General features: G+C 36.4%; 1 protein-coding gene across 12 annotated transcripts in view; it reads right to left on the bottom strand.

The window, feature by feature from the left end:
• Window positions 1-24,730, bottom strand: part of CCDC88A (coiled-coil domain containing 88A) — a 158,593-nt gene that overhangs the window by 77,805 nt on the left and 56,058 nt on the right. For all 12 annotated transcript variants that reach the window (XM_072635531.1, XM_072635532.1, XM_072635534.1 and 9 more), the window contains exons 5-7: window positions 24,022-24,080; window positions 8,650-8,733; window positions 5,116-5,256 (exon numbers count right to left, since the gene is read on the bottom strand). In XM_072635531.1, coding sequence (XP_072491632.1) covers window positions 5,116-5,256; window positions 8,650-8,733; window positions 24,022-24,080 — 284 coding nt within the window. The remainder of the gene's footprint in view (window positions 1-5,115; window positions 5,257-8,649; window positions 8,734-24,021; window positions 24,081-24,730) is intronic.

Raw genomic sequence — 24,730 nt, 5'->3', positions numbered from 1 at the left:
CTTTCCTGATCCCCACAGAGTTGTTAGTGCTTCCTCCCAAAATTCTACTGTATTTATATTGCAAAAGCACACAGTATCTCCCCTGAAAGAAGGAAGAGACTCATTTTTCCTCAGCCCCCCAGTAGCTAACAGTACTTTTCACACAATACGCATTTAGTAATTTTTTTTTAGTTCCTCTAGCAGCTACCTCTCAAAAAAACCTGTATTTGTTTTGTGTGTATTTACACACACATACACATTTAGAATTGCTTCTCCTGACAGAAGCTGTTTGAGGGCGAGGATGGCTTCATTTTTTAATTTGGTTAAAACCTTGACACTTAGCACAATTCCTGGTATATGGCAAACGTTTAAAAATACTTACTGAGGGATGTGCTCTTTCTTTCCTCTAACCTCCTAGAACACTGTACCTTTCTTATGTGTTTATATTTCTGCTTGTATTCTTTATGCGTCTGCTTTTACTAGATAATTTGCACTATGAAGGCAACTGTCTTGTTTATCATTTTATCTCTTCAGTGCCTAGTAGAAAATTTGTGTATATGGTGGGAACTTAATAATGAATTGCATTTTATTGAAAAGGTTAATTTTTAAAATGATACTATAAATTAGATTCATTTTAACTCAATTTTAAAAAGCATTCATTATACACCTATAATGTACAAAGGCAACTAGGTAGTACAGCAGATAGAATGCCAAATTTGGATTCAGAAAGACTCGTCTTCATGAGTTCAAATCTGGCCTCAGACACCTATTAGCTGTGTGACCTGGGAAGTCAACTTTGTTTGCCTCAGTTCCTTCATCTGTAAAATGAGCTGGAAAAGGCAATGGCAAACCACTCCAGTATCTTTGTCAAGAAAAACACAAATAGGGTCACAAAGAGTCGAACAAGACTGAAAAAACAACATCATAATGAGCAAGAAACAGTACCAAGGCCTCAGGATGATAAAATGAAAATCACTCCTTACCCTCAAGCAGTTTGCCAGATGAGACTCTGAGAAGCCACTAAGCAGCTCCCCGGCTTTGAAAACCCAGATGTTGGTGCTTCCCTCTCTGGTAACTATATATGTATGGTCAGACAGTTATCTGTCGAACCGTGATGCATGTCAAACAGTTGGATGCCTATCTGCTGATTATTTTCTCTGAAGTTCAAGGTGCTGATTTTTTCCCCTGAACTAAATGAATGATGTATGTCCTTGATTAAAGTGATTGTTGAACCCTCGAAAACTGCCCTTCCTTTTAGAAATGCAGATCTAAGAGCCTGTGGTAGCAGGCCCCCCTGTGTATGTTGGGATGCTTGCTGATACAAGCAGTTGAACTTGTTCTCAATTGGAAACATTCTTGATTCTATTTTACTAACAACAAGCAGTTATTGTGGGAAAAGCACTAGACAAGAGCTCTATCCCAAAGTTTTATTACCTTGAATAAGTCATTTAAACTTCAGTTTCACTATCATTAAAATGAAGATGAAATGCCAAATAGCTCACTGGGCTGTGAGGAAAATACGATACAAACTATAAATACAAGGTAAACGATTTTTTAAAAACTAAACAGGCGTAGCACTCTGATCAAAGGTGGGACTTGAAAAGGACACTGGAGATCATCTAGTTACAGCACTGCCAGCTAAGAAATGGCAGCAACTCCTGGGCTTCTGAACCCCAATTCAAATCACTGCTCTACATTATAGCTACTTAACTGACCCAGGAAATGAAGAATTAAGGGGGAATACAATATCAAAGAAGGAAAATGCTTTGAATACCACTGTGCTAGCATTATGATTTGTTCTATAGGTATGAGGTCTAAGATCAGAATCACATTATTTCACCAAAATTTTGGTTGAGAAATAGAGGGTATTTATTATAGTAAAGACAATTCTACATATAATTATTACATAGTGACAACTTACTAGCCTTTTCCTCTACTTTTTGATAACTCCCTCCTTCAATTTATAACTCTTGTCCATCTTTTCCAGATTCTGCTCCCTACCACTGCTTCCATCCTCTCCCTCTGCCATGCAGAATGCTGAAACAGCAGAAGAGCTTTTAAAAAAGTGTCAGAAAGGGTAAGTCCAACTTTCTGAGTGTACTTTGGTTCTTCCTGGTTTACTAATAATAGTCCACATTTGGATCTTGGGGGACAAAACTGAGTAAGGCCAATTTTTAATCCTGAAGGCTTCAGAGGTATCAGGTCTTGATGGAGGAAAATGGGTTTACCTTCAGATTTTAGCCCAATGTGTTATTCAGAGAAGAGAGGATGGAACAAATCCCAAGCAAAGGAATCTTTTTCTGGTGGATCTATATTCTAACAATAGTATTTACATGGCACTTTAAGGTTTGAAAAGTGCTTTAATAAACATTCTTCATTTAATTTCCATGATAACTCTATAAGGCAGGTACTATTATTATCCATTTTACAAATAAATGGAAGCTGAGAGAAGGTAAGTGACTTATTCAGGGTAAACATAGCTAATAAGTACCTGAGGCAGAATTTGAACTCAGATCTTCCTAACTTCAAATACAATACTATGTTGTACCACCAAGCTATTTCCCTTCAATTAATAAGTAGGAGTTATTTTTATTATGTTAAGGTTGTTTATGCTTTTAGATTTTCACTGAGATTTGACACAGGCACTGAAAGATACAATGCATTTGATTTAATTCAGTAAGTCTTTAATTGAGTATTTGCTTTGTGCAATGGGTCGTGCTATGTACTGGAAACATGAGGTAAAAAACAAAAAGTCTCTGCCCTCAAATAGCTTACATTCTAGTGGGGAATAATGTACAGGCACACAATTAAACAAAAATATTTTATAATTTTTATCTGAGTGAATACAGAATATATACAAAAAAATACAGCATACATTTTTAGAGGTAGAGAACATTAATATGAGAGAGGAGAGATTGGGAAAGGCTATCTGCAGTCTGTGGTACCTGAACTGTGCTTTGAAAGAAGAAAGAGATTCGAAGAGGCTGACATGGTGAAAGGGGAATACATTCTAAAACTTACTTCCTTGTGTTCTTCCCTTATTAAGTTCTTTGAGAGTAAAGCCTGTCTTCACGTTTACACAAAAGTTTTCCGACTTGAAAGATGGCCTTCTATCTACTGTGCCATACTACCTTTTCCAGGTTCATTTAAATCATTAAAACAGACAAATAGGCACTAAAGAACTGATCTTCAATTCATTCAATATAAACATGGGGCAATCTGTGCCACAGTATAGAGGGAGACAACGAAATGTTACGTAAAAATAACTAGTAGGCTAGTTTGAATAGAACTGAGAATGTGTGCAAGGATGCATTAAGAAATAAGATTGAAAAGCCAGATGATAATAGAGGACTTCAAATACTGAATGAGAATTTTGTCTTAAGTCACTAAAAATTTCTGAATAAGGTAACAATAGTCAGATTGTGTTCTATGCATATCAACTGGAAGCTGTGGAGAAGATGGACTGGAGATGGGAAAGATTGGAAATTGGGAGAACAATTACGAGGATATTTTGACAGTCTAGTATATGTCTTCTTTGTATATAACTGTTTTCATTTGCTTCCCCCATTAGACCATGATCTCCTTGAGAGCAAGGGCCATCTTTCATCTCTTTGTATACCCCAGCACTGAGTACAGCGCATGGAACAAAGGAGGCACTTAAATGTTTACTGACAATCAGGGTAGAGGTTACAGAAGTGGAGACAGAGGGATAGATGAGAAAGATATGGTAGAACTGACAAGACTTTATAAATGAAGGAATATGTATTGAATATGACAGAAGGAATGATTCTTAGGTTCTGAGCTTAAGTAACTGGAAAAATGGTGGCACCCTTAATAGAAATAAGAAAGTAAGGAGAAGTGATAGGAATTTTGGTGGCAATATAATTATTTCAAATTTGGATATATGGAAGTATACTACTTCACCCCAAACATTCCCCCCATCCTGACACATACATATTCCACTTTGATTATTTTATCACAAGCTATATAAGTCTGAGCTGAAACAGTTCGCATATGTGAATTTGTCAAGGAGAAACAAAAGCATGACAAACATTGTAGCAGGACACCATATATAGTAGGAATCAGGTAGCATGTTTTAGTCAAACTTTTAAAAAATAATGAATATACAACAGAAGGACTTGGCAAAAAGGGAAAGAGGGAAAGGAAAGAAAATATGACAGAGAAAGTAACAATAATATCTAATTTAGGAAAGGGATTAAAACAGAAAGTGGGAGAATCAAATATAATTAAGATACATATTTTTGAGCCTTGTTTCCCCACAGACTCTCTCTTCTCTTTGGTCCTTCTTAACTGCACTGACTCTTTTCAAATTTGGTTCAAGCTCTAAAATTATCCTTTATTCCCCACCCACACCATCTCTTCTTTTGGTGCCTAGAAATAACAGAAAAGAATCTTTAAAAGTGAACTTATATGCATAATATGTTAAATGCCAGTGTGAATTTTCCCCTTACGGTCTTTTCCTCCTATTATGAGATCAACTACACAAATCAATAATAGTCCGAGTTGTCTGGTTCAGCAGCTAAAAAACTTTTTTTGCCAACCACATGCATTTTTCTAGTCTTCAAAATGGCCAAATGCCTTCACATGATATACAGAGGAAGTTAAATATATTTTCTCTCATTCTGGAAAACAAAGTCTGCCTAAAATCATTTTTTTGGCACAATTTTTCACTCACTGCTAGAATTTCAGAACTTTTGAGACAGATGTTTTATCCAAACACCTGTTATTCTCCTTGACTTTATTTTTCCATTCTTTAAAAATGGCAATAAAACCAAAAAATTAACTTTAAGCACTTCCTTATGCTGCTAGTCCTTTTTTTTCCCACTTGCATCAAATATATTTTCAGTCTCACACTTCTGTATTGAGTGAGAGCTGTGAGGATAAGATGCAAAAAAACCCACATAACAATAAAAATTTTTTTAAAAAGAAAATTTAACATCTACAATTTATTTCTTTGTAAGTTGAGACTTCTGCATTGCTCTAGAATGGTGGAAATATAATACTTTCAGAATAGTTCCTGAGAAGAAGATTAAAACCACTTGAGTTATTAGGACTGTTTACCTTTAAGTTAAAAAACAAGTTAGCAAACACAGCAACAAAAAATAAAATGCATACCTCTGTGTGTTCATCTCTCTCATCTATAAGTCTTTTTAAATGTAATGCCATATTTTTCAAGAGTGGCTCAAGATCCTCCTGAGAAATATCAGTCACTTCCATCCACTGGAGATCGAATACGTTTTCCTGATTATGTGTTACCTTTGGAAAGCAAAAAAAAAATTCTTAAAATGTAGCATTTAATGTTAAGCTCTTGAATAAGAAAATAATGGATAAATGTACCAAGCACCAAAGTTCATAAATCAAGAAGAGGAAAAACTGGGCAAACTTTTTAAATTTAATTATTTATTTCAAATTCAGATTTGCCTTCCATGTATCAATTGACAACAAAATAGTTAATACACAAGAATCAATTTAATTTTGCTACAGTATTAGCTCAATTATCAAACAACTAGTCTAATTAAAATAAAATTAGCAAACCTAGTGGACATGAATATATTTGAAATGAATATGTGAAAAGGGCACTATATGAGTTCAGCTGAATATGTTTTTAGAATAAATTTCTAAAAATTTACTTTACAAATTAACATTTATAACATCTCTGCTGAAAATCATCACACCAATATTCAAAAGTAAAAAGCTGCAAATCTATGATAAATTATTTTATTCCATTTGAAAAGCTAGACTTTACGAAGAACATAAAGAACCCTAAAAAACTTATGTAATATATTAGGATTTTAAACTTTAATTTAAAATTTTTTTGAATCAGAAATTTCCTTGGTATAGGAAATTCCTGATGAGGAAACTCCTAGAAATGTTCATTTGCTCCTGCAACTTGAGAGCCCTGGAAAGCCACATGAGTAATTGAAAGATTAGTATGAAGTATTTGAGAATAGGGGATGTGTTGCCTATTTGTGAATTCAAAGACCAGCACACTTAACACAATGCCTTGTACACTGTAAGCCCTTATTGAATGCTTTTCATTCAGTCATTCATTTCATTCATGTTAGAATCACAAAGCCAGTATATCAAAGGTGGGACTAGAACCCAGATCTCCCTGAGTCAGAGGTAAGGACTTATCTACTACACTATGATGTTTCTCATCACCTGCATTTTTTAAAAATGAAAGCTTAATCAAAATCTATAACATCAACAAGTTTCACTTTGGGAAAATGAAAATAAGAGGTATGTATATAGGATGGTAAAACACCAAGACTTGATGACCTGGTGTTTTAGAGTTCAGTTTTGCTAGTAAAATTTAACATCTTTCCTTTTCACAATTCTTAACACAAGATCATAATAAAGGAATACATGATTTTCACATTTTCTGGAAAATGTATACTAATTTTAACTGTTACTTTCATATATATATATATATATATACATATATATATATATATATATATGAAGCATGGATAAGAATTTAGGAGTTGGTTTTATAATATTCACCAATAAGTAATAGAACAGGTAGATATGGAACACTTATTATCTTTAAATTAAAAAACTGTCTCCACTTTGGTATAATGTTTCAAATGTCGTTCCCCCCCAATTAGACAAAGTATAAACTATTTTCTTGCTCTTAGTACTACCAAAGGTAGAAAAGACTTGACATGCCTCAGAAATTTTAGGATGCACTTCAGCAATTATCAGAAAATAATCACCCACCATCCTTAACAAGTGGCACTGCTCAAATTATTCATTATAAAGTAAGTGTGTAGATTGAGTGTGTATTTTAAATTATAAAAACAAGTGAAACTTGTTGGTGTTATAGATTTTGATTAAGCTTTCATTTTTAAAAAATGCAAGTGATGAGAAACATCATAGTGTAGTAGATAAGTCCTTACCTCTGACTCAGGGAAATCTGGGTTCTAGTCCCACCTTTGATATACTGGCTTTTAACATACATGATATGGATATATCATATAAAAACAGCAGTCGAGGGTTAAGACAAAATTATGACAAAAAATGTAAAACAGTACTTGAAAAGTTTAAAAGCAATAAATCAATGATCTCATGAACTATACTTAAATTATAATGTAGAGGGAAGTAGGAAAAATAGTGTTGATGAAAATAACATGTTAGCAATCAGATGAATACCATCAGAATTCCATTTTCATGTTAAAAGCATTTAGAGTACACTGACATCACAAATTATTGAGTGCATATCTTTATTTGTAAAACAAACAGAAATACCTGATAGTTAAGAAGCCATTCAACTTAAAGCCTAAAAAATACTCAATTAAGTTAAAAGCAAACATGGAGTACATTAAAGCAAGCACTGGCTAGTACTAAAGATTTGTGTGAACAAATGCTATGTAATTTAGAATAAATATACATAAGATATGTACTATGGCTATTGTTTAAACTATTACTTTCATATATTTATATATTACTAGAAATTATTAAATTAGCAGATAAATCCAGCAAAAAGTAAAAACAGCATTAAACAGGCAGTGTTGAAATGGAAACGAGTCAAAAATGCCTATAATTCAAAGTTATAAGCATCATATAATAACATCAGTGTTTATACTGTTATTTCAGATGCTTTTTAAAATCAAAAAGAAGTCATAATTGTTACTAAAATTACATAAAGCAGCACAAATTTATGGGCAAATAGGTGAATTTTTATTTGTGAAATACATTTAAGTACATGGCACCATTGTGTGAGCTTTCAATGTAATCTGAAATATACATAATGAATTTGCTGAAACTGCCTTCCAAAAGCTATTTATAAATTGCTCACAAGCATACCTGTGACCTCACACTTTCCCATGGCAACTCAACTTTGGAAGTGTTAAGAAAATAATTCTTTGCTCTTTTTAATCTTGGATGTTCCACTACAGTATTTAACCTATCTCCTTAGTTGCACTTATTTTTCTCTGTTATGTCTTTAAGTACTTTAGCGTACGTTATATAAGCTGAAGAGAATAATGTATTGATCAACTGGTATACCTCTCAAAATATCAAGTTTTTTAATTTAAAATTTTTTTTAAATTTTCTTAATTACCATCCACAGAAGTCAGCACTGTTATAAAAAATAGCGTCTTCAAAAGTATTAGAATGTCTAGGAACTCTATGTTCTATTGGTGAATATTTCCTTTATGTGTTTGCTTGCTTGATCCAGCTTTATATGATTTACAGAACATTTTCACTAAGTCACTGATATTTTAGTGAATATTTAAATTTGAGTGGTGTATAAAAAAAGTTGTAACTGAATATCAAAAGTACAGTAAAAAAAAGAAGACAAGCAAGTAGGATTCAAGTGTATGTCACATATATCAATTATTCTTCTACTGCTATGGGGTTCTTAAGATCAAAAGTGCTCTATTATAGCTAATGTTGCTGTGAGCAAATTTTTTTTCGTTTCTCCTGGTTTTCAAAAGAACATATTCTTTTCCTTTCTTTTCATGGCTTTTAGTGTTCAGCATATCAAAAAACACAGGCATACCATCTACATACCTAACCTTGCCAACTAAGATAATCATAGTGGTTTTTCCCAAAATCAAGAAGATTCTACAAATTTCATGCTAAAAATGAATGACAGGCATTCAACAAAATCAACCGCATGAAGAAGTATGAAACTAAGCTAATTACCTCTTGAATGTGTGCGGCAACTGCTGCTTTTGTGTCAAAATCTAAACCTTGGATTCGTTCAATGAATTCTTCTTTCTTCTGACACTAAAAGAAATGAATAAAATGTTCATATCTTTAAAGTATTCTTCAATGTCATTATAAACTAAGCACTAGAAAGCTGATTTAATTTGGAGCAGTAGTGTGAGATTTGTCTCACTGAATATTGATGAATGCTGTGGTATACTTACCTCATAAAGAAGCATTTAGAAATGCAGTAACTTATAAAAGTACAGGGTATAAAAATATATTGAGAAAAAAACAGAAACCCACACAACTTTCATTAGGAAAATTCCAAAGTGGGGAGTCTTTACACAACTCCTTTGGTGAGGTCAGTATATTATTATCCTAACTTTGTAAATAGAAAAGTAGAGACACAAGAACTTGTTTCAGAGCATAGAAATTACTTGCCAAAAAACACACAGTGAGTCAGTGGCAGAGCTCGGAACAGAGCCAAGATGCCTGACTTTCAGTCGCTGGCTATAACCAACAATGTATCTTTTCTTCTCAGAATTTTTAAAAAAATTTTTACTTCAGGTCAGTACTCCACAGTAATATTTTAAGTTACCGTATTTTATTCATATCAGAAAGAAATCACATACCTACCTGGGGCGCAGTTTAACACTAATATAGTTAACAAAATTAATGCTACCTTATTTTCTAACACCAATAAATTCCTGATGGTAAATATTTTTAAATTGTTTTATTTTAAAGTCCACATTTGCTTCTTCATGCCTCTTCCTTTGCTCACCCCAAAAGGAAAAACAAAAGTCATTATAAGCATGTGTAGTTAACAGAATAAAAAAATTCCTGCACTGCTCATGTTCACTTCACTTTGCATCAGTGTATACAAGAATTCCTATGTTTCTCTGAAAATATCTCCATCATTTCCTAGATTATAATACATACCATAACTGTATCAATTAATCACTCCCCTACTAACAGACACCCCAGAGCTTCTAATTCTTTGTTGCTGAGAAAAGAGCTAAGAAAATGTTTTACGTATGGGTACTTTTCCTCTTTTTTTGATCTCTATGGGGGCACAGACCTAGTAGCATTATTGCTGGATCAAAGAATATGCAGTTTAATAGTTTTGGAGGACATAGTTCAAAACTGCTTTCCAGAATAACTGAGCCAGACTACAGTTCTACCAATAATGTACCATTTTCTCCACAGTCCTTTCAGCATTCTGCATTTTCCCTTTTTGCCGTCTGAGCCAAGTGATGGGTATAAAGTGGTATTTCAGAATATTTTTAGTAAGCCTTTCTCCAAGACATCCCTAACCTACTCCTTTGTGGAAGCGGGAGGTCCACAGGTGTTACACAATACATGTTTTCAGATTTTTTCAATGTACTGATTAGTTATGATGATTTTCTTTTTCCTCTCTAAAAAATACCATTTGTCATAAAGGATTACTTTCTGGGAGCAAACAGTATGGCAATGTAATAAATAGAAAATATAAACAAAAATATATTTTTTAAAATGTGTATTTCTCCAATTATTAATGACTTAGAACATTTTATATGGTTATTGATATCCCGTATTTCTTCTTGTGAAAACTGCCTATTTGTATTCTTAGATTATTTATTTGGGTAATGGCTTTTATTCTCATAAATTTGAATCAGTTCCCTCTATATTTCAGGAATGAGATCTTAATTTCTTTTTAAAATTGTGATTATTTTGGGGGTCTTATATGATTTTTTTTTAATTATTTTATTTTTTTTTCAGTTTTCCACAGTCACTTCCATCCCAGATTTTTTCTCCTCCCTCCCTAAGATGGCAGAAATTAGGTCTTTATTAGAAAAACCTGATGCAAAGATTTTCCCCTCAGTTTCTAACTTCTCTTCTAATATCAGTTGCATTGGTTTCGCTTGTGCAAAACTTAGAAAGTTTTATTTGGTAATGAACTCTTTCCTATTCATAGATTTGACAAATAACTTCCATGCTTTTCTAATCTGTTTGATGTTACACTGTCTAAACGACATACTTATTTGGAGTTTGTCTTGGTACACAGTATGAGAAGTTGGTTGCTATCCAGCTTCTACCAGACTACTTTCCAGTTTTCCCAAAAGTTTTGCTGGGCGGTTAGTTCTTGTAACAGCTGGGATCTTTTGTTTTTTTATCAAGCACTAGACTGCTTTGCTTGTTCACATACATATTCTGGACCTATCTGGTTCTATTGACCAAATGCTTTGTTTCTTAACCAGCACCAAACTGTTTTGACAATTAACCCTTTGAAGTTTGAGATCTGGTGCTATGTTGTTTTCCTTCACATTTTTTTCCCATTAATTTCCATGTTATTCTTGACCTTTTGTTCTTCTAGATGAATTCTATTATTTTTTCCTAGTTCTGTAAACTAATGGTAGTTTGACTGGTATGGCACTGAATGAGGAAATTAGGAAGAAGTATTTTTATTATATTAGCTCAGCTCATTAATATGTCTCCAATTATCTAGTTCTGTCTTTGTATAAAGACTGTTTTGTAATTATGCCAGTCGGGCTTGAAAGCTTGGTGTCATACCTGATTTCTTATACTCTTCTCATCATCAACCCCATATCCAATTTGTTGCCAAAATGTGTCAACTTTACTTTTGTAACACCTCTTGGATTATGCTCCCTTCTCTATTCTGACACTGCCACCATCCTGGTGCAGGCTGTCATCATCTCATACCTGGACTATTATAGTCCTCTAATACGAGAATAGCCCATAAAAATGTTAATAGCCTACTGGTTGGTTTCCCTGACATAAGCTTCTCCCCACTCTAGTCCATCCTCCACTCCTCCGTCAAAGTGATTTTCCTAAAACACAGATCTGTTTGCTCAATCAACTGTAGTGGCTCCCTATCATCTCCGTGATCCAATATAAAATCCTTTATAAAATCCGATGTCTGGAGTTCAAGGTCCTTCATAATCTCAACTCCATCTCCTACCTTTCTAATTTTCTTGTTCCTTACTTTTCCCTCACTCCCTACTCCCCATCATCTGTGATCCAATAACTCTGACCTCTTTGCCAAAACTCCATCTCCCAGCTCTTGACAATTTCACTGAATGTCTCCCATGTATGGAACGTTCTTCTTCCTCATCTCCAACTCCTGAATTCTCCGGTTTCTCTTAGGTTCAGCTAAAATCCTAGCTTCTCCACGAACCTCTTTCTAATCTCTTTCAACTGAAGTTCCTTCCCTCTTGATTATTTCAATTTATCCTGTATATAGCTTTTGTTTGCATGTTGTCTTCCTTCATTAGACTATGGGCTCCTGGAAAGCAAAGTCTTTTTTTGTATCTCCACTGCTCAGCACAATACCTGGCATATCATATAGTAGGAGCTCAATAAATGTTTAAAGATGGACTGACACAGCTCCTATTGGTGGATATTGGTGAGTAGACTCCCAAGTATTTTATACTATATGTAGTTATTTTAAATGGAATTTCTCTTTCTAGCTCCTCCTGATGGATTTTTTGGTAATACACAGAAATGTGGACAGTTCCTGTCAGTTTAATTTTTTATACTTCAGCTTTGCTGAAGTTGTTTATTGTTTCAGTTAGTTTTTTAGTTGACTCTCTAAGTAAACCATCCTTTTATCTACAAAACATGGTAATCCTATTTCCTGTTTGTCTAAGCTTAGTCCCCCTGAGGGTAAATGTTAAGAATTTACACAAGGGTACATATGTATACTCAGTGAATTATAGACATCTAATCCTGGAAAGAATAATGGATTTAGAGTCATGATAACTCAGTGAAAAGGAAACTTGGCTACTAATCTGTGGGGCCTAAATCAAATCATGTAAGCTTGCTGGGCCTTGGTATTTTGTCCTTACAAAAATGATGTGCCCCTTTTACACTTTAGGCAAGTTGCAGAACATAAAACAAGACTTAAGTATCTGATGTATTTCATACCACTAGCAGATGAGGTCCTCTGAGTAACTCAACTGCAGGTGAAAAGGCCAAAAAAAAGAAAGAAAAGGAGAGGCTATATAACTTGCCCACCTCTTGCGTGAGAGACTTCAGAATCAAGGACCTAAACCAAAACTGTAGACATGCAAACCCCCGAGTGAGAGTCTCTTTCCTTTCTGAAAGAGGAAAAGCAAGAGGCTTGAAGTAGTAGAGACTACAGTTGCCCGTCAAAGTGAGCCCAGGAAGTCTAGCATACAAACTAATCTTGCAGAGACATCATGCCTTTCACTGAGCCATTCTGGCACACCATCTATCATCAATGCCATACTTTGCAATGAATTTTTTAGAAGAACTCTCCAGAAACAGGAAGGACCAAATATATATACACATGTGGCTCACTACCCTCATACTTTGTGCCCATTATCTCATACCATGGATACCAAGTATATTTTTAGGATAGAGGACCCAAGGATCCCAGGCTACAATAACATAAGAGGGCCCTTGGCATTCCTGATTGGTGAGGGCTGGTCCCAGACCCAACTATGCTTTTTCATTCCAGACAATTTCCATCTTGCACCTGTGAATGTATCCTCCTCCTATTCTCTTTCCATCTCATGATTTAGGAAATGCAATCAACACTATCATTGGTTCCAGATCACTATATTCCATTAACTGTTACAGTTGCCTTCCAGACCAAAACATCCTTGTCTGGACATCAACCCATTAAATTTGTCTCCCTGTACTGAAATGTAAGTTCCTTACGGGCAGGCACAGAATTCCACTTTTGTTTCTGCATCCCTATGCTTATTAGCATGATGGCTGGTACACAGTAAGCACTTAATAAATGCCTTTTCATTTATTTATTATCTGAACTAGATAACCTCTTTAAGTAGCTAGCTGTTGAAGAGGACAGAGTACCAGGCTTGCCGGCAGGAAGAGCTGAGACACTTCCTAGGTATGTGACCCTCAGCAAGTCACTTAATCCTATCTGCCTTCATTTTCTCAACTGAAAAGAGAACTGAAAAAGGAAATGGCAAACCACTCTAGTATCTGTGCCAGGAAAACCCCAAATGGAGTCACAAAGAGTTGCACCGGACTGAAATGAACAAACAACAAAAAAGATCCTAACTCTAAGATCCTAACAATGATATGTAAATTATGTGACACAAAGAAAGATACTTAAATTGGCTAATATACAATAAACCTTATGACTTTTTACATCTTAAACATTACTTTGCAAAACGTCTTTTTGCATGTCTGACAGAATTTGGCACTGAGTTCACAAGACTGACATACACTGCATATTCATATTGTGAAATCACATTTTTATATGTTAAAACGTATCTTTGATGAACAATCCATTTTTTTTCACGAACAGCCTTTCAATAGTTTAAATCAGGCAAGCTCCTAGGCCACTGAAGTATGTTGATCTTAATTCCTTAATTTCTTATATACATTTCTAAATCTTTGTGTTGCATGATACAAGATTATGTTGCAATATTTCATCTCAATTTGGCTATTTCTACAATTCTGCTTCTAAGTAAAACAACAATGAACTAAGTTCATTATTGCCTTAAATGGGACAAGACTTTCAAGCCTACTGGAATGAAAAAGCACTCAGATATTTTTTATTCATGAAGTTTTACAGTCTGAAGATGTCCAGATGTTATAGGCTTAGAAAGACCTTTACTGAAAATGGCCTGGGTATAGCTTAAATGAAAATAAAGTAGAAATTGCATTTTTCTAACCTTTAGCAGTTCTGTCTTTATACTATCTTGGCCATGAAAAATACTTTTTCTTCATAGCATTTTTTCTTAATAGTTTTTTTCCTTAAAACTAAAACATTTTTTAAAAAAATTTTCTCCCCATCTCTCCCCTCTGCCACCCCAAGACAGCATACATTCTGATTACCCCTTCCTCCAATCTGCCCTCCCTTCTGTCAAACCCCTCCCTTCTCTTATCTCCATCCCCTCTATTTTCTTTCAGGGCAAGATAAAATTTCTATATACCACATTGCCTGTATATCTTATTTCCCAGTTGCATGTAAAAATAATTTTTAACATTCATTTTTAAAACTTTGAGTTTCAACTACTCTCCCTTCCTCCCTCCCCACCCATTCCCACTGAGAAGGCAAGCAATTCAATATAGGCTATATATGTGTAATTATGCAAAAGACTTCCATAATAGTCATGTTGTGAAAAACTAACTATATTTCCCTCCATCCTATCCTTTTATTCTATTTTCTATTTTGACCCTTTCCTCAAAAGTGTTTACTTCTAATTACACCCTCCTTCTATTTGCCCTCCCTTCTGTCAATCTCTCCACCCTCCTTATCCCCTTCCCCCCTACTTTCCTGTAGTATAAGATTTTTATACCAAATTGAGTGTGCATAGTATTCTCTCCTTAAGTCAAATGCGATGAGAGTAAGGTTCATTCTTTCCTTCCCATCTCCCCTTTCTTCCCCTCCATTGATAAAGCTTTTTCATTTATGGGAGATAATTAACCCCATTCTATTACTCTTTCCCCTCCCAATATATTCCTCTCTCATCCCTTAATTTTATTTTTTTAGATATCACTCCTGCCTATTCAATTCACCCTGTGCCCTGTCTATTTGTATATAATCCCTCCAACTATCCTAATACTGAGAAGTCTCAAGAGTTACAAATATTATCTATCCATGCAGGAATGTAAACAGCTCAACTTTAGTAAGTCCCTTATGATTTCTCTTTCCTGTTTACCTTTCCATGCTTCTATTGATTCTTGTGTTTCAAAGTCCAATTTCCTATTCAGATCTGTTCTTTTCATCAAGAATGCCTGAAAGTCCTCTATTTCATTGAATGACTATTTTCCCCCTGAAGTATTATACTCCATTTTGCTGGGTTGGTGATTCTTGGTTTTAATCCCAGTTCTTCTGGAATATCATACTCCAAGCCCTTTCATCACTTAATGTAGAAGCTGCTAGATCTTGTGTTATCCTGATTATATTTCCACAATACTCGAATTGTTTCTCTCTGGCTGCTTGCAATATTTTCTCCTTGACCTGGGAGCTCTGGAATTTGACTACAATATTCCTAGGAGTTTTCCTTTTGGGATCTCTTTCAGGATGTGATCAGCGGATTCTTTCAATATCTATATTTACCTGCTGGTTCTACAATATCAGTTCTATGACATCAATTCCTTGATAACTTCTTGAAAGATGATGTCTAAGTTCTTATTCTGATCATTGCTTTCAGGTAGTCCAATACTTTTAAGATTGTCTCTCCTGGATCTATTTTCCAGGTCAGATGTTTTTCCAGTGAAATCTTTCACACTGTCTGCTATTTTTTCATTCCTTTGGCTTTGCTTTATAATTTCTTGATTTTTCATAAAGTCATTAGCTTTCATCCGCTCCATTCCAATCTTTAAGGAATTATTTCCTTCGGTGAGCTTCTGGACCTCCTTTTCCATCTGACTAATTCTGCTTTTTAAGGCATTCTTCTCCTCACTGGCTTTTTGATTCTCTTTTGCCCCATTTCGGTTAGTCTATTTTTTTTTTATTTTATCTGACAGATTTATTTTTGAACACACTGCTTCTCTTATTACTATCCCTAAATTGGTGGTTTAATTATGAATTACAATAAAATTATGAATTTTATAAAAATTTTAAAATTCCCAAATCATTTTGTTTTCCCATAAAAATATCGATATTAGTGGATATTCTTTGTCACCCTCTATGTTGTCTTAAATTTTGTAGTAGTGAAGTACTTGTGTGCCTGTACTATTCACCATAGATTTTTGCTTCTTGAACAGTCATGGTGCATATTTTTCTCTCTCCCCACTGCCCCACTTCATATTCTGACATTGAAAAAAGAATGACTTAGTGTTTTACATCCTGTGAGAAACTTAGGATACATGCTGACACTCATATAGTTTCTAGCTTCTAGTATCCACACATCCTTTGTGTTTTTCTTTTCTGCTGGAGTGGACTATTTGTTTTGAAATCAATCACCTTGCCAAACAGGCCTCCAAATGGTTTAATAAGTGATGCCTAAAATGTTTTGTGGATTTGATTTTTTTTTCATGCATCTCTATAGTCTCTCTGCTACAATGTGAAACTTCTTTGCTAACATTAGCAATTTCTTTTTCCTGTTCAACAGATAGGAAAATTGGATTAGGACGTGTTGGTTAATTGACTTGGTGATGAATCTGGAAAAAGAACTTTCTAGAATGTAATCCCATCAAAGCAGATACTTTACTTTTTATATGTAGGTAATTTTAGATATAGAATCACCTGTACAAATCATTTAATAGGAAGCTTTAAGCTTCAATTCAATTTGTCCAACCCCATGAATGTTTTCTCTATAGCAAATTTATCAGAATCAATAAGCAACTTTTCCAGTCCCTCAGTCAACAAAGCTGATGCATTAAAGCATATTAGTTTTGGCAAAATCGGGCAGCTCTGTTGTAAATCTAGGACGAGTGCTTCAAGTATGTAATTTATAGGCCTTGTCAGTATTTGAGAAAGTATGCCAACACATGTGATTGGGCTAGAAGGGTGAAAACAATTTCTCTGCTCCAATGGTAGCTATTTGTACAATCCAGCTGCTTTTGAGATTTTCCAAGGAAAGAAAGATTAGGTTAATTAGCAAAGGAAAAATCCCTCCAAGAGAAGCTTGTTATAGTCTTGCTTTAATAAAGAGGCAGAAACTCATATTTGTATTTCAGAAGCATTCAGAACCCCAGTGCTCAAACTGTTATCTCTTAAGTAACATCCAGACCAGCCGCAGGGGCCTAAGGAACTGAGCTGGTGAAGATCTTCACCCCTTCCTGCCTCTCATATCTAGCTGATCATTAATGCCTCACAATGGTGCATTTTTTTTTCTGTGATGCAGGAAGTGAACATTTTGGAGTGGAAAAGAGAGTCTGGCAATTGAGAGGAAAAGAAGCTAGTATTTTAAAGCATAATGAAATACTCACTGCTTGATTGATTTATAAAACAACATATAAAGAATCAGAATTTTAGAAACTGCTAGGGTTGGAAGCTCAATTCCATGTGGACAGTCTCAGGCGGGTAAAGGTGGGAACTTCTAAATCTTAGAGTTCTCACGAGACCCCCCAGGAAACGGCTGGGAATCGAGGTGAACCGAGCTATCTCGTGTATTTCCGCCTCTTCCCGTGAGAAACGTGATGGGAGAGAGCTCTCCCCGCCCTCGAGATTGTCCCGAATTGGAGCACACCTAGTTACCTAACAGGCACGGTATTCAGATGCAAACTATGCCGCTGCAGAGCTTAAGCAGGATCAGGAAAGCCTGAAAGCTCTCTTGGGCAGAGGGGTGCGGAGCAGACAGGACAACAAGGCTCCGCTTTTCCTCTCTCCTCTCTCCCCTCCCCCTCTCTCCTCACTTATACTTCTACTTCCAATCTCTTATTATAAGATCTTTGCCTCCTTGGGAGATCCCTCTCTCTCTCCCTCCTAAGGAAGAATCCCCTGCACTTGTAACCGAGACCCTGAAATAAAGCTCAACCCTTGTTCGACTCTGGAACGTCCTTTCTCTCATATGCGCACCCGGCGTGGCCAGCCGAAGACCTCGGGAGGTGAGGTAAGAAAGACTCGGGTAGCCCACAGGCCTCTAAGTCTGGCAAGAAACAAGAGACTTTAACTGCCTTTTAGTTCATTTTTTTTTTTTTTGCCTAAAAGCATGAAATATCTGTAATATCCCTGATGAGTGGTTGACCTCTACTTGAAGATTTCCAGTGACAAAGGAGCTCTTTTTTCAGAGACCTTCCGTTCCTTTCTGAGGGCAATTCTAAGAGTTAGCTCATTTCTATAGGGAGCTGAAATCTTTGTCCCGTTAATGTCTGCCAATTGAGGCTATCTCTGAAACCAGCATCTAATGGCTCACCTCTATGCCAGTCCTTCACATATTTGAAGATGGGAATGATGCCTTCCCTAAATATTCTTTAGGTTAAATGTTCCCAGTTCTTCTAGTTTTAAGTTTCTTTACTCTCCTGGTCACCTTCCTCAGGATCTCTTCTAGGCTTTAAATGTAAATACTCCCCACATGGTCTGTTTAGACCAGAGCGTGGTGGGACTCTTACCTCTCTTGTGTTGGATTCTTCTATTACTTCAGCCTGAGATTATATTAGGAGTTTCTTTAGTACCTCAAAGGAAGATTATAGAATTTCTACTTGTAACGGTAATTTAAGGTTAATGGGTAGGGGAGGAAGAAGTAAAGATCTTCCCCATCACCGTTTGTTAATTTTTTTTTTAAATTAAATTAAATTTTTTTATTTTTTTAAAAATTTATTTATTTAACTTTTAACATTCATTTGCACAAAATTTTGGGTTCCAAATTTTCTCCCCATTTGTCCCCTCCCCCCACCCCAAAACACCAAGCATTCTAATTGGCCCTATCACCAATCTGCCGTCTCTTCTATCATCCCTCCCTTCCCTTGTCCCCATCTTCTCTTTTGTCCTGTAGGGCCAGATAACTTTCTATACCCCATTGCCTGCATTTCTTATTTCCTAGTTGTATGCAAGAACAATACTCAACAGTTGTTCCTAAAACTTTGAGTTCCAAATTCTCTTCATCCCTCCCTCCCCACCCATTCCCTTTGGAAGGCAGGCAATTCAATATAGGCCATATCTGTGTAGTTTTGCACCCTTTCCTGCCCTGCACTGCTTCTATTCTCTCTTTTGATCCTGTCCCTCCCCAAGAGTGTTGACTTCAGATTGCTCCCTCCTCCCATTACCCTCCCTTCCATCATCCCCCCGACCCTGCTTATCCTCTTCTCCCCCACTTTCCTGTATTGTAAGATAGGTTTTCATACCAAAATGAGTGTGCATTTTATTCCTTCCTTTAATGGAATGTGATGAGAGTAAACTTCATGTTTTTCTCTCACCTCCCCTCTTTTCCCCTCCACTAAAAAGTCTTATGCTTGCCTCTTTTATGAGAGATAATTTGCCCCATTCCATTTCTCCCTTTCTCCTCCCAATATATTTCTCTCTCACTGCTTAATTTCATTTTTTTAAGATATGATCCCATCCTATTCAATTCACTCTGTGCTTTCTATGTGTGTGTGTGTGTGTGTGTGTGTGTGTGTGTGTGTGTAATCCTACTCACTACCCAGATACTGAAAAGTTTCAAGAGTTACAAATATTGTCTTTCCCTGCAGAAATGTAAACAGTTCAACTTTAGTAAGTCCCTTATGACTTCTCTTTGCTGTTTACCTTTTCATGCTTCTCTTCATTCTTGTGTTTCAAAGTCAAATTTTCTTTTCAGCTCTGGTCTTTTCATCAAGAATGCTTGAAAGTCCTCCATTTCATTGAAAGACCATTTTTTCCCCTGAAGTATTATACTCAGTTTTGTTGGGTAGGTGATTCTTGGTTTTAGTCCTAGTTCCTTTGATTTCTGGAATATCATATTCCACGCCCTTCGATCCCTTAGTGTAGAAGCTGCTAGATCTTATGTTATCCTGATTGTATTCCCACAGTACTTGAATTGTTTCTTTCTAGCTGCTTGCAATATTTTCTCCTTGACCAGAGAACTCTGGAATTTGGCCACAATGTTCCTAGGAGTTTCTCTTTTTGGATCTCTTTCAGGTGGTGATCGGTGGATTTCTTGAGTTCTTGATTTGCCCTCTGGTTCTAGAATATCAGGGCAGTTTTCCTTGATAATTTCATGAAAGATGATGTCTAGGCTCTTTTTTTGATCATGGCTTTCAGGCAGACCCATAATTTTTAAATTGTCTCTCCTGGATCTATTTTCCAGGTCAGTTGTTTTTCCAATGAGATATTTCACATTATCTTCCATTTTTTCATTCTTTTGGTTTTGTTTTGTGATTTCTTGGTTTCTCATAAAGTCATTAGCCTCCATCTGTTCCATTCTAATTTTGAAAGAACTATTTTCTTCAGTGAGCTTTTGAACCTCCTTTTCCATTTGGCTAATTCTGCTTTTGAAAGCATTCTTCTCCTCATTGGCTTTTGGAACCTCTTTTGCCAATTGAGTCAGCCTATTTTTCAAGGTGTTATTTTCTTCAGCATTTGTTTGGGTCTCCTTTAGCAAGGTGTTGACCTGCTTTTCATGCTTTTCTTGCATCTCTCTCATTTCTCTTCTCAATTTTTCCTCCACCTCTCTTACTTGATTTTTAAAATCTTTTTTGAGCTCTTCCATGGCCTGAGCCCATTGAGTGGGCTGGGATACAGAAGCCTTGACTTCTGTGTCTTTCCCTGATGGTAAGCATTGTTCTTCCTCATCAGAAAGGAAGGGAGGAGATATCTGTTCACCAAGAAAGTAACCTTCTATAGTCTTATTTTTTTTCCCTTTTCTGGGCATTTTCCCAGCCAGTGACTTGACTTCTGAGCTTCCTCTTCACACCCACCTTGTCTGCAGATCCACCCAGCCAGCACTTGGGATCTGAGATTCAAATGCTGCTTCCCAGCCTCAGGGCTTTCAGCGGGGGCAGGGCTGCTAGTCAGTGTGAGATTAAGTTCAGCTGCTCGGGTAGGGGCAGTGCTGCCACTCAGGGCTCAGTTCCCTCAGGGGGTTTCTGCAGAGACCTTCAACAATGGATCTGAGCTCCTGCCTGCTTTGGGAGCCCTTGTCTGCTGCTGCCTCTGCTCCTGCCTCCTGAGGGGGCCTGAGTTATGGGGACACCCCACTCCCCTGTTGGCCATCCAAAAAGACTCTCTCACTGACCTTTGTCACCTGTGGGTGGAGGGACCTGTGCGGCTGCTGGAGATTCCGTCCCTGAAGCCTGCTCAGATCTGCTCCTCTCAGTGCCGCGTGGCCAAGGCAGGGCTGGGCTCTGCTCCAGGTCCCATGCGCAACAGACCTTTCGGGTCAGTTTTTCAGGTCTCTCTGGAACAGTAATCTCCTCCACTCCGTTGTTCTGTGGCTTTTGCTGCTCCAGAATTTGTTGGGAGTTCTTCTTTACAGGTAATTTATGGGCTGTGGGTTTGGAGCTAGCATATGTGTATCTTTCTACTCCACCATCTTGGCTCCTCCCCCAGTAAGTCCTAGTCTATTTTTTAAAATGTTATTTTCTTCAGCATTTTTTGGGTCTCCTTTAGCAAACAGTAGACTTGTTTTTCATGATTATCTTGCATCACTCTCATTTCTCTTCCCAACTTTTGCTCTACTTCTCTTACTTGATTTTCATAATCCTTTTTGAGCTCTTCCAGGGCCTGAGATCAACCAAATTTTTTTTGGAGGCTTTGGATGTAGGAGATCTGACGTTGTTGTCTTCTGTTTGTATACTTTGGTGTCCCTTGTCACCAAAGTAAGATTCTACAGTCTGATTCTTTTTCCGGTTTTTGCTCATTTTCCCAGCTATTTACTTGACTTTTGAACTCTTTGTTAAGGCACTGTCTGCTTCCAGAGGGGGTGGGGGGTTGTACTGTCAGCTGTTTGATCCCCCCACAAACTGTAGCTCTAGAGTTCCAGAAACCGTCACTGCTGCTTCTCCTGCTCCTGCTGCAGCAGGCTCCTCCTCCAAGGGCTCCTCCACCCACTCTGCCACCTTGGGGCTGGGGCCCTATCGCTCGACTCTCATATAAGTCTCACAGGTTTTTCCCACTGACCTTCCAATCTGTCCTCAGAGTTTTGGGGTCATGAAGTCTGGAAACTGCCAGAGGTACCCCAGATTGAGTCCCCTTAAAGCCTGCTCAGGTCCTGTCTGTGCCTATGTGGCTCACACTGGACTGCACTCTGTTCCCAGTATAGTGCAACAGACACTTCCCAGTGACCTTCCAGGCTGTCTTGGGCTGATGATTTGCTTCATTCCACCATTCTACGGGTTCTGCAGCTCCAGAATATGTTAGAGAAATTTTTTACACGCATTTGGCTGGGCTTGGGAGAAGATCACTAGCAAGTCTGTGTTGTTACTCTGCCATCTTGGCTCCACCCCCCCCCAATATTTTTTTTTCAAATTTGTCTTGTTGATGTCCTTCCAATAACAAGTATATAATACACTGTTGAAAAAATGGCAACAATTTCTCTAGCCCCCATGCATTCTGAAAGATTTTGTTTTCTAAGGACTAATTAGGCTGTTTTGCAAGCAACTGTTTGTCAGTTCTCGATGTTTTTTTCCCATTTTCAATTACACATTTCATTGTACTTCAGTATGACTAATCCTGTTTTACGGTAGACTTGAATGACTGACTTGAAGCATGTGACTTCCACACCAATAATCATTGCAATATCTCTAATAGTTATTAAAGTATGCTCTCTGAGAGGTACAATTTTTGTACATTTCCTTAGAAACACATCATTCTTAAAACGACAAAATTTAAAACAATAAAAGAAAAATGAAGCACACGTACATGGCATAAAACCCAGCACTCAGGTGACAGAGTTCCATTTTGTTTCACAGTAAAATGTTCTGAGTCAGTGTGATGCCAATAAAGAACACAAGCTAAATCACTGCTGTCACAAAATGAAACTATACCAAAAAAATTGCTTGTCCCAAGTAACTCACACGTTATATACACATCTATGATCCTGTAACAGTATGAAAATGATACCAATCCAGATACTTTTATGGCTTCCCAAAAGAGCAAGATCAACTTTAAAAATCTGGTTTATCAGTAAATCCAACTTTGCAAAACCAGAAATTCCATCTCTAGGAATTTAGTAGACTGAATTAGATAGATTTACTCTATTACTAATTGTTCCATTTTTTTAAAAGAAAATATAAAATTCTCAAGGGAAATACTGAAAAAGTAAATAGGAAAAGAACTCAACAGTAAATGCTTACTCTCTTCCCTTCACCAAAGTACATACTACCTGAGATCTGGAAATGATCTCCGGCATAAGGCCTGGCAAGCCCTAACAAATCAGCCTGTGTATTTGCTGTTTGACAATAAGATTAGCTAAATTTTTCACCAGAATGTTGGCTACCTGCTATTAATTATTGTGGCACTAGCAACTCATCAAGCTGTATACTAAACCATGACAATGATTATGGTGATGATAATAGCTGAGATTTATATAGAAGTTTGCAAAGCACTTCATATAAATCATCTCATCTGATGAGCTGTGTGAAGTAGGTGCTCTTACACTCATTTTGCGGATGAGGAATCTAAGGTAAGTCACTTGTTGAAAATCACAGCTAATAAGCATGTGAAGTCAGATGTGAATACAGATCTTCTTGATTATTAAATCCACTGCTCTTTTCACAAACCATGACACTTCCCCATGGTGTGAATGAAATTGTGATCTGCATAATAAGTAAAATGACACAAATGAAAAAGCAACAGCTTTTTTCAAGTATTTGATCTACAGGTAATTATACGTTACAAAAAATATTCCTAAAAGAAATCATCAAAAAAATGGTCCCAACTTACATCATTTGGAGACTGAAAAATCTCTATAAATTTTTTTTAAAAAAAATTGGTTTTGGGGACTAGACTAACTAGAAACATTTATTTACCAAAATAAAACATTAAAAAATATTTTAACTCACCTGAACAGCACAACCAAGTAAAAGCAACAGTAACTTTTTAATTTCTTCTGTACCTTGTTCTAAAATTAAAAAAAAAAAATGAGATACATTAAAGCATTTCCACACCTTTTATATTAGATTTATATCTAAATAATTTCCAGACCCAAGTTATAATTCCTCCAAGGAGGGAAATTTCCAGGTTTCTATTGCCTTTCCTCTGTCCCGTGCAACATTTTCACTTTAAAAGATCTTCTATGAACTTTAAACAACGGTATTAAATGGACAATCTAAGGCAAAGAAATGCTATGGAAATCCTAGGATTTCTAGGTGAAAGGGATCTAAGAGGTCATTTTTTCCAACCCCCTCATTTGCTGATGGTAGCTGACTTGAAGTAACTGTGAGCTAGTCCAACTATTCTGCAGAGTAATTTAGAACTATGCCTAAAGGGCTAAAAAAAACCTGTGCACATGCCTTTTGACCCAGTAATACCACTATTGTACCCAAAGAGATCAAAGAAAAGAGAAAAGGACCTATATGTTCAAAAATATTTAAATTAACTCTCTCTGTGATGGCAAAGAATTGGAAATTGAGGGGATGCCCATCAATTAGGAAATGGCTGAATAAGTTATGCTATATATGATTGTGATATGGCACTACTGTGATTTAAGAAATAATTTCAGAAAAACCTGGGAAGATTTACATGAGCTGATGCAAAGTGAAATAGGAGAAT

Source organism: Notamacropus eugenii, chromosome 1, assembly GCF_028372415.1.
Source record: "Notamacropus eugenii isolate mMacEug1 chromosome 1, mMacEug1.pri_v2, whole genome shotgun sequence".
In the NCBI taxonomy this organism is placed as follows: domain Eukaryota; kingdom Metazoa; phylum Chordata; class Mammalia; order Diprotodontia; family Macropodidae; genus Notamacropus; species Notamacropus eugenii.
The sequence above is the reverse complement of the archived record's forward strand: the minus strand, read 5'-3'. Positions and strand labels throughout refer to the sequence as shown.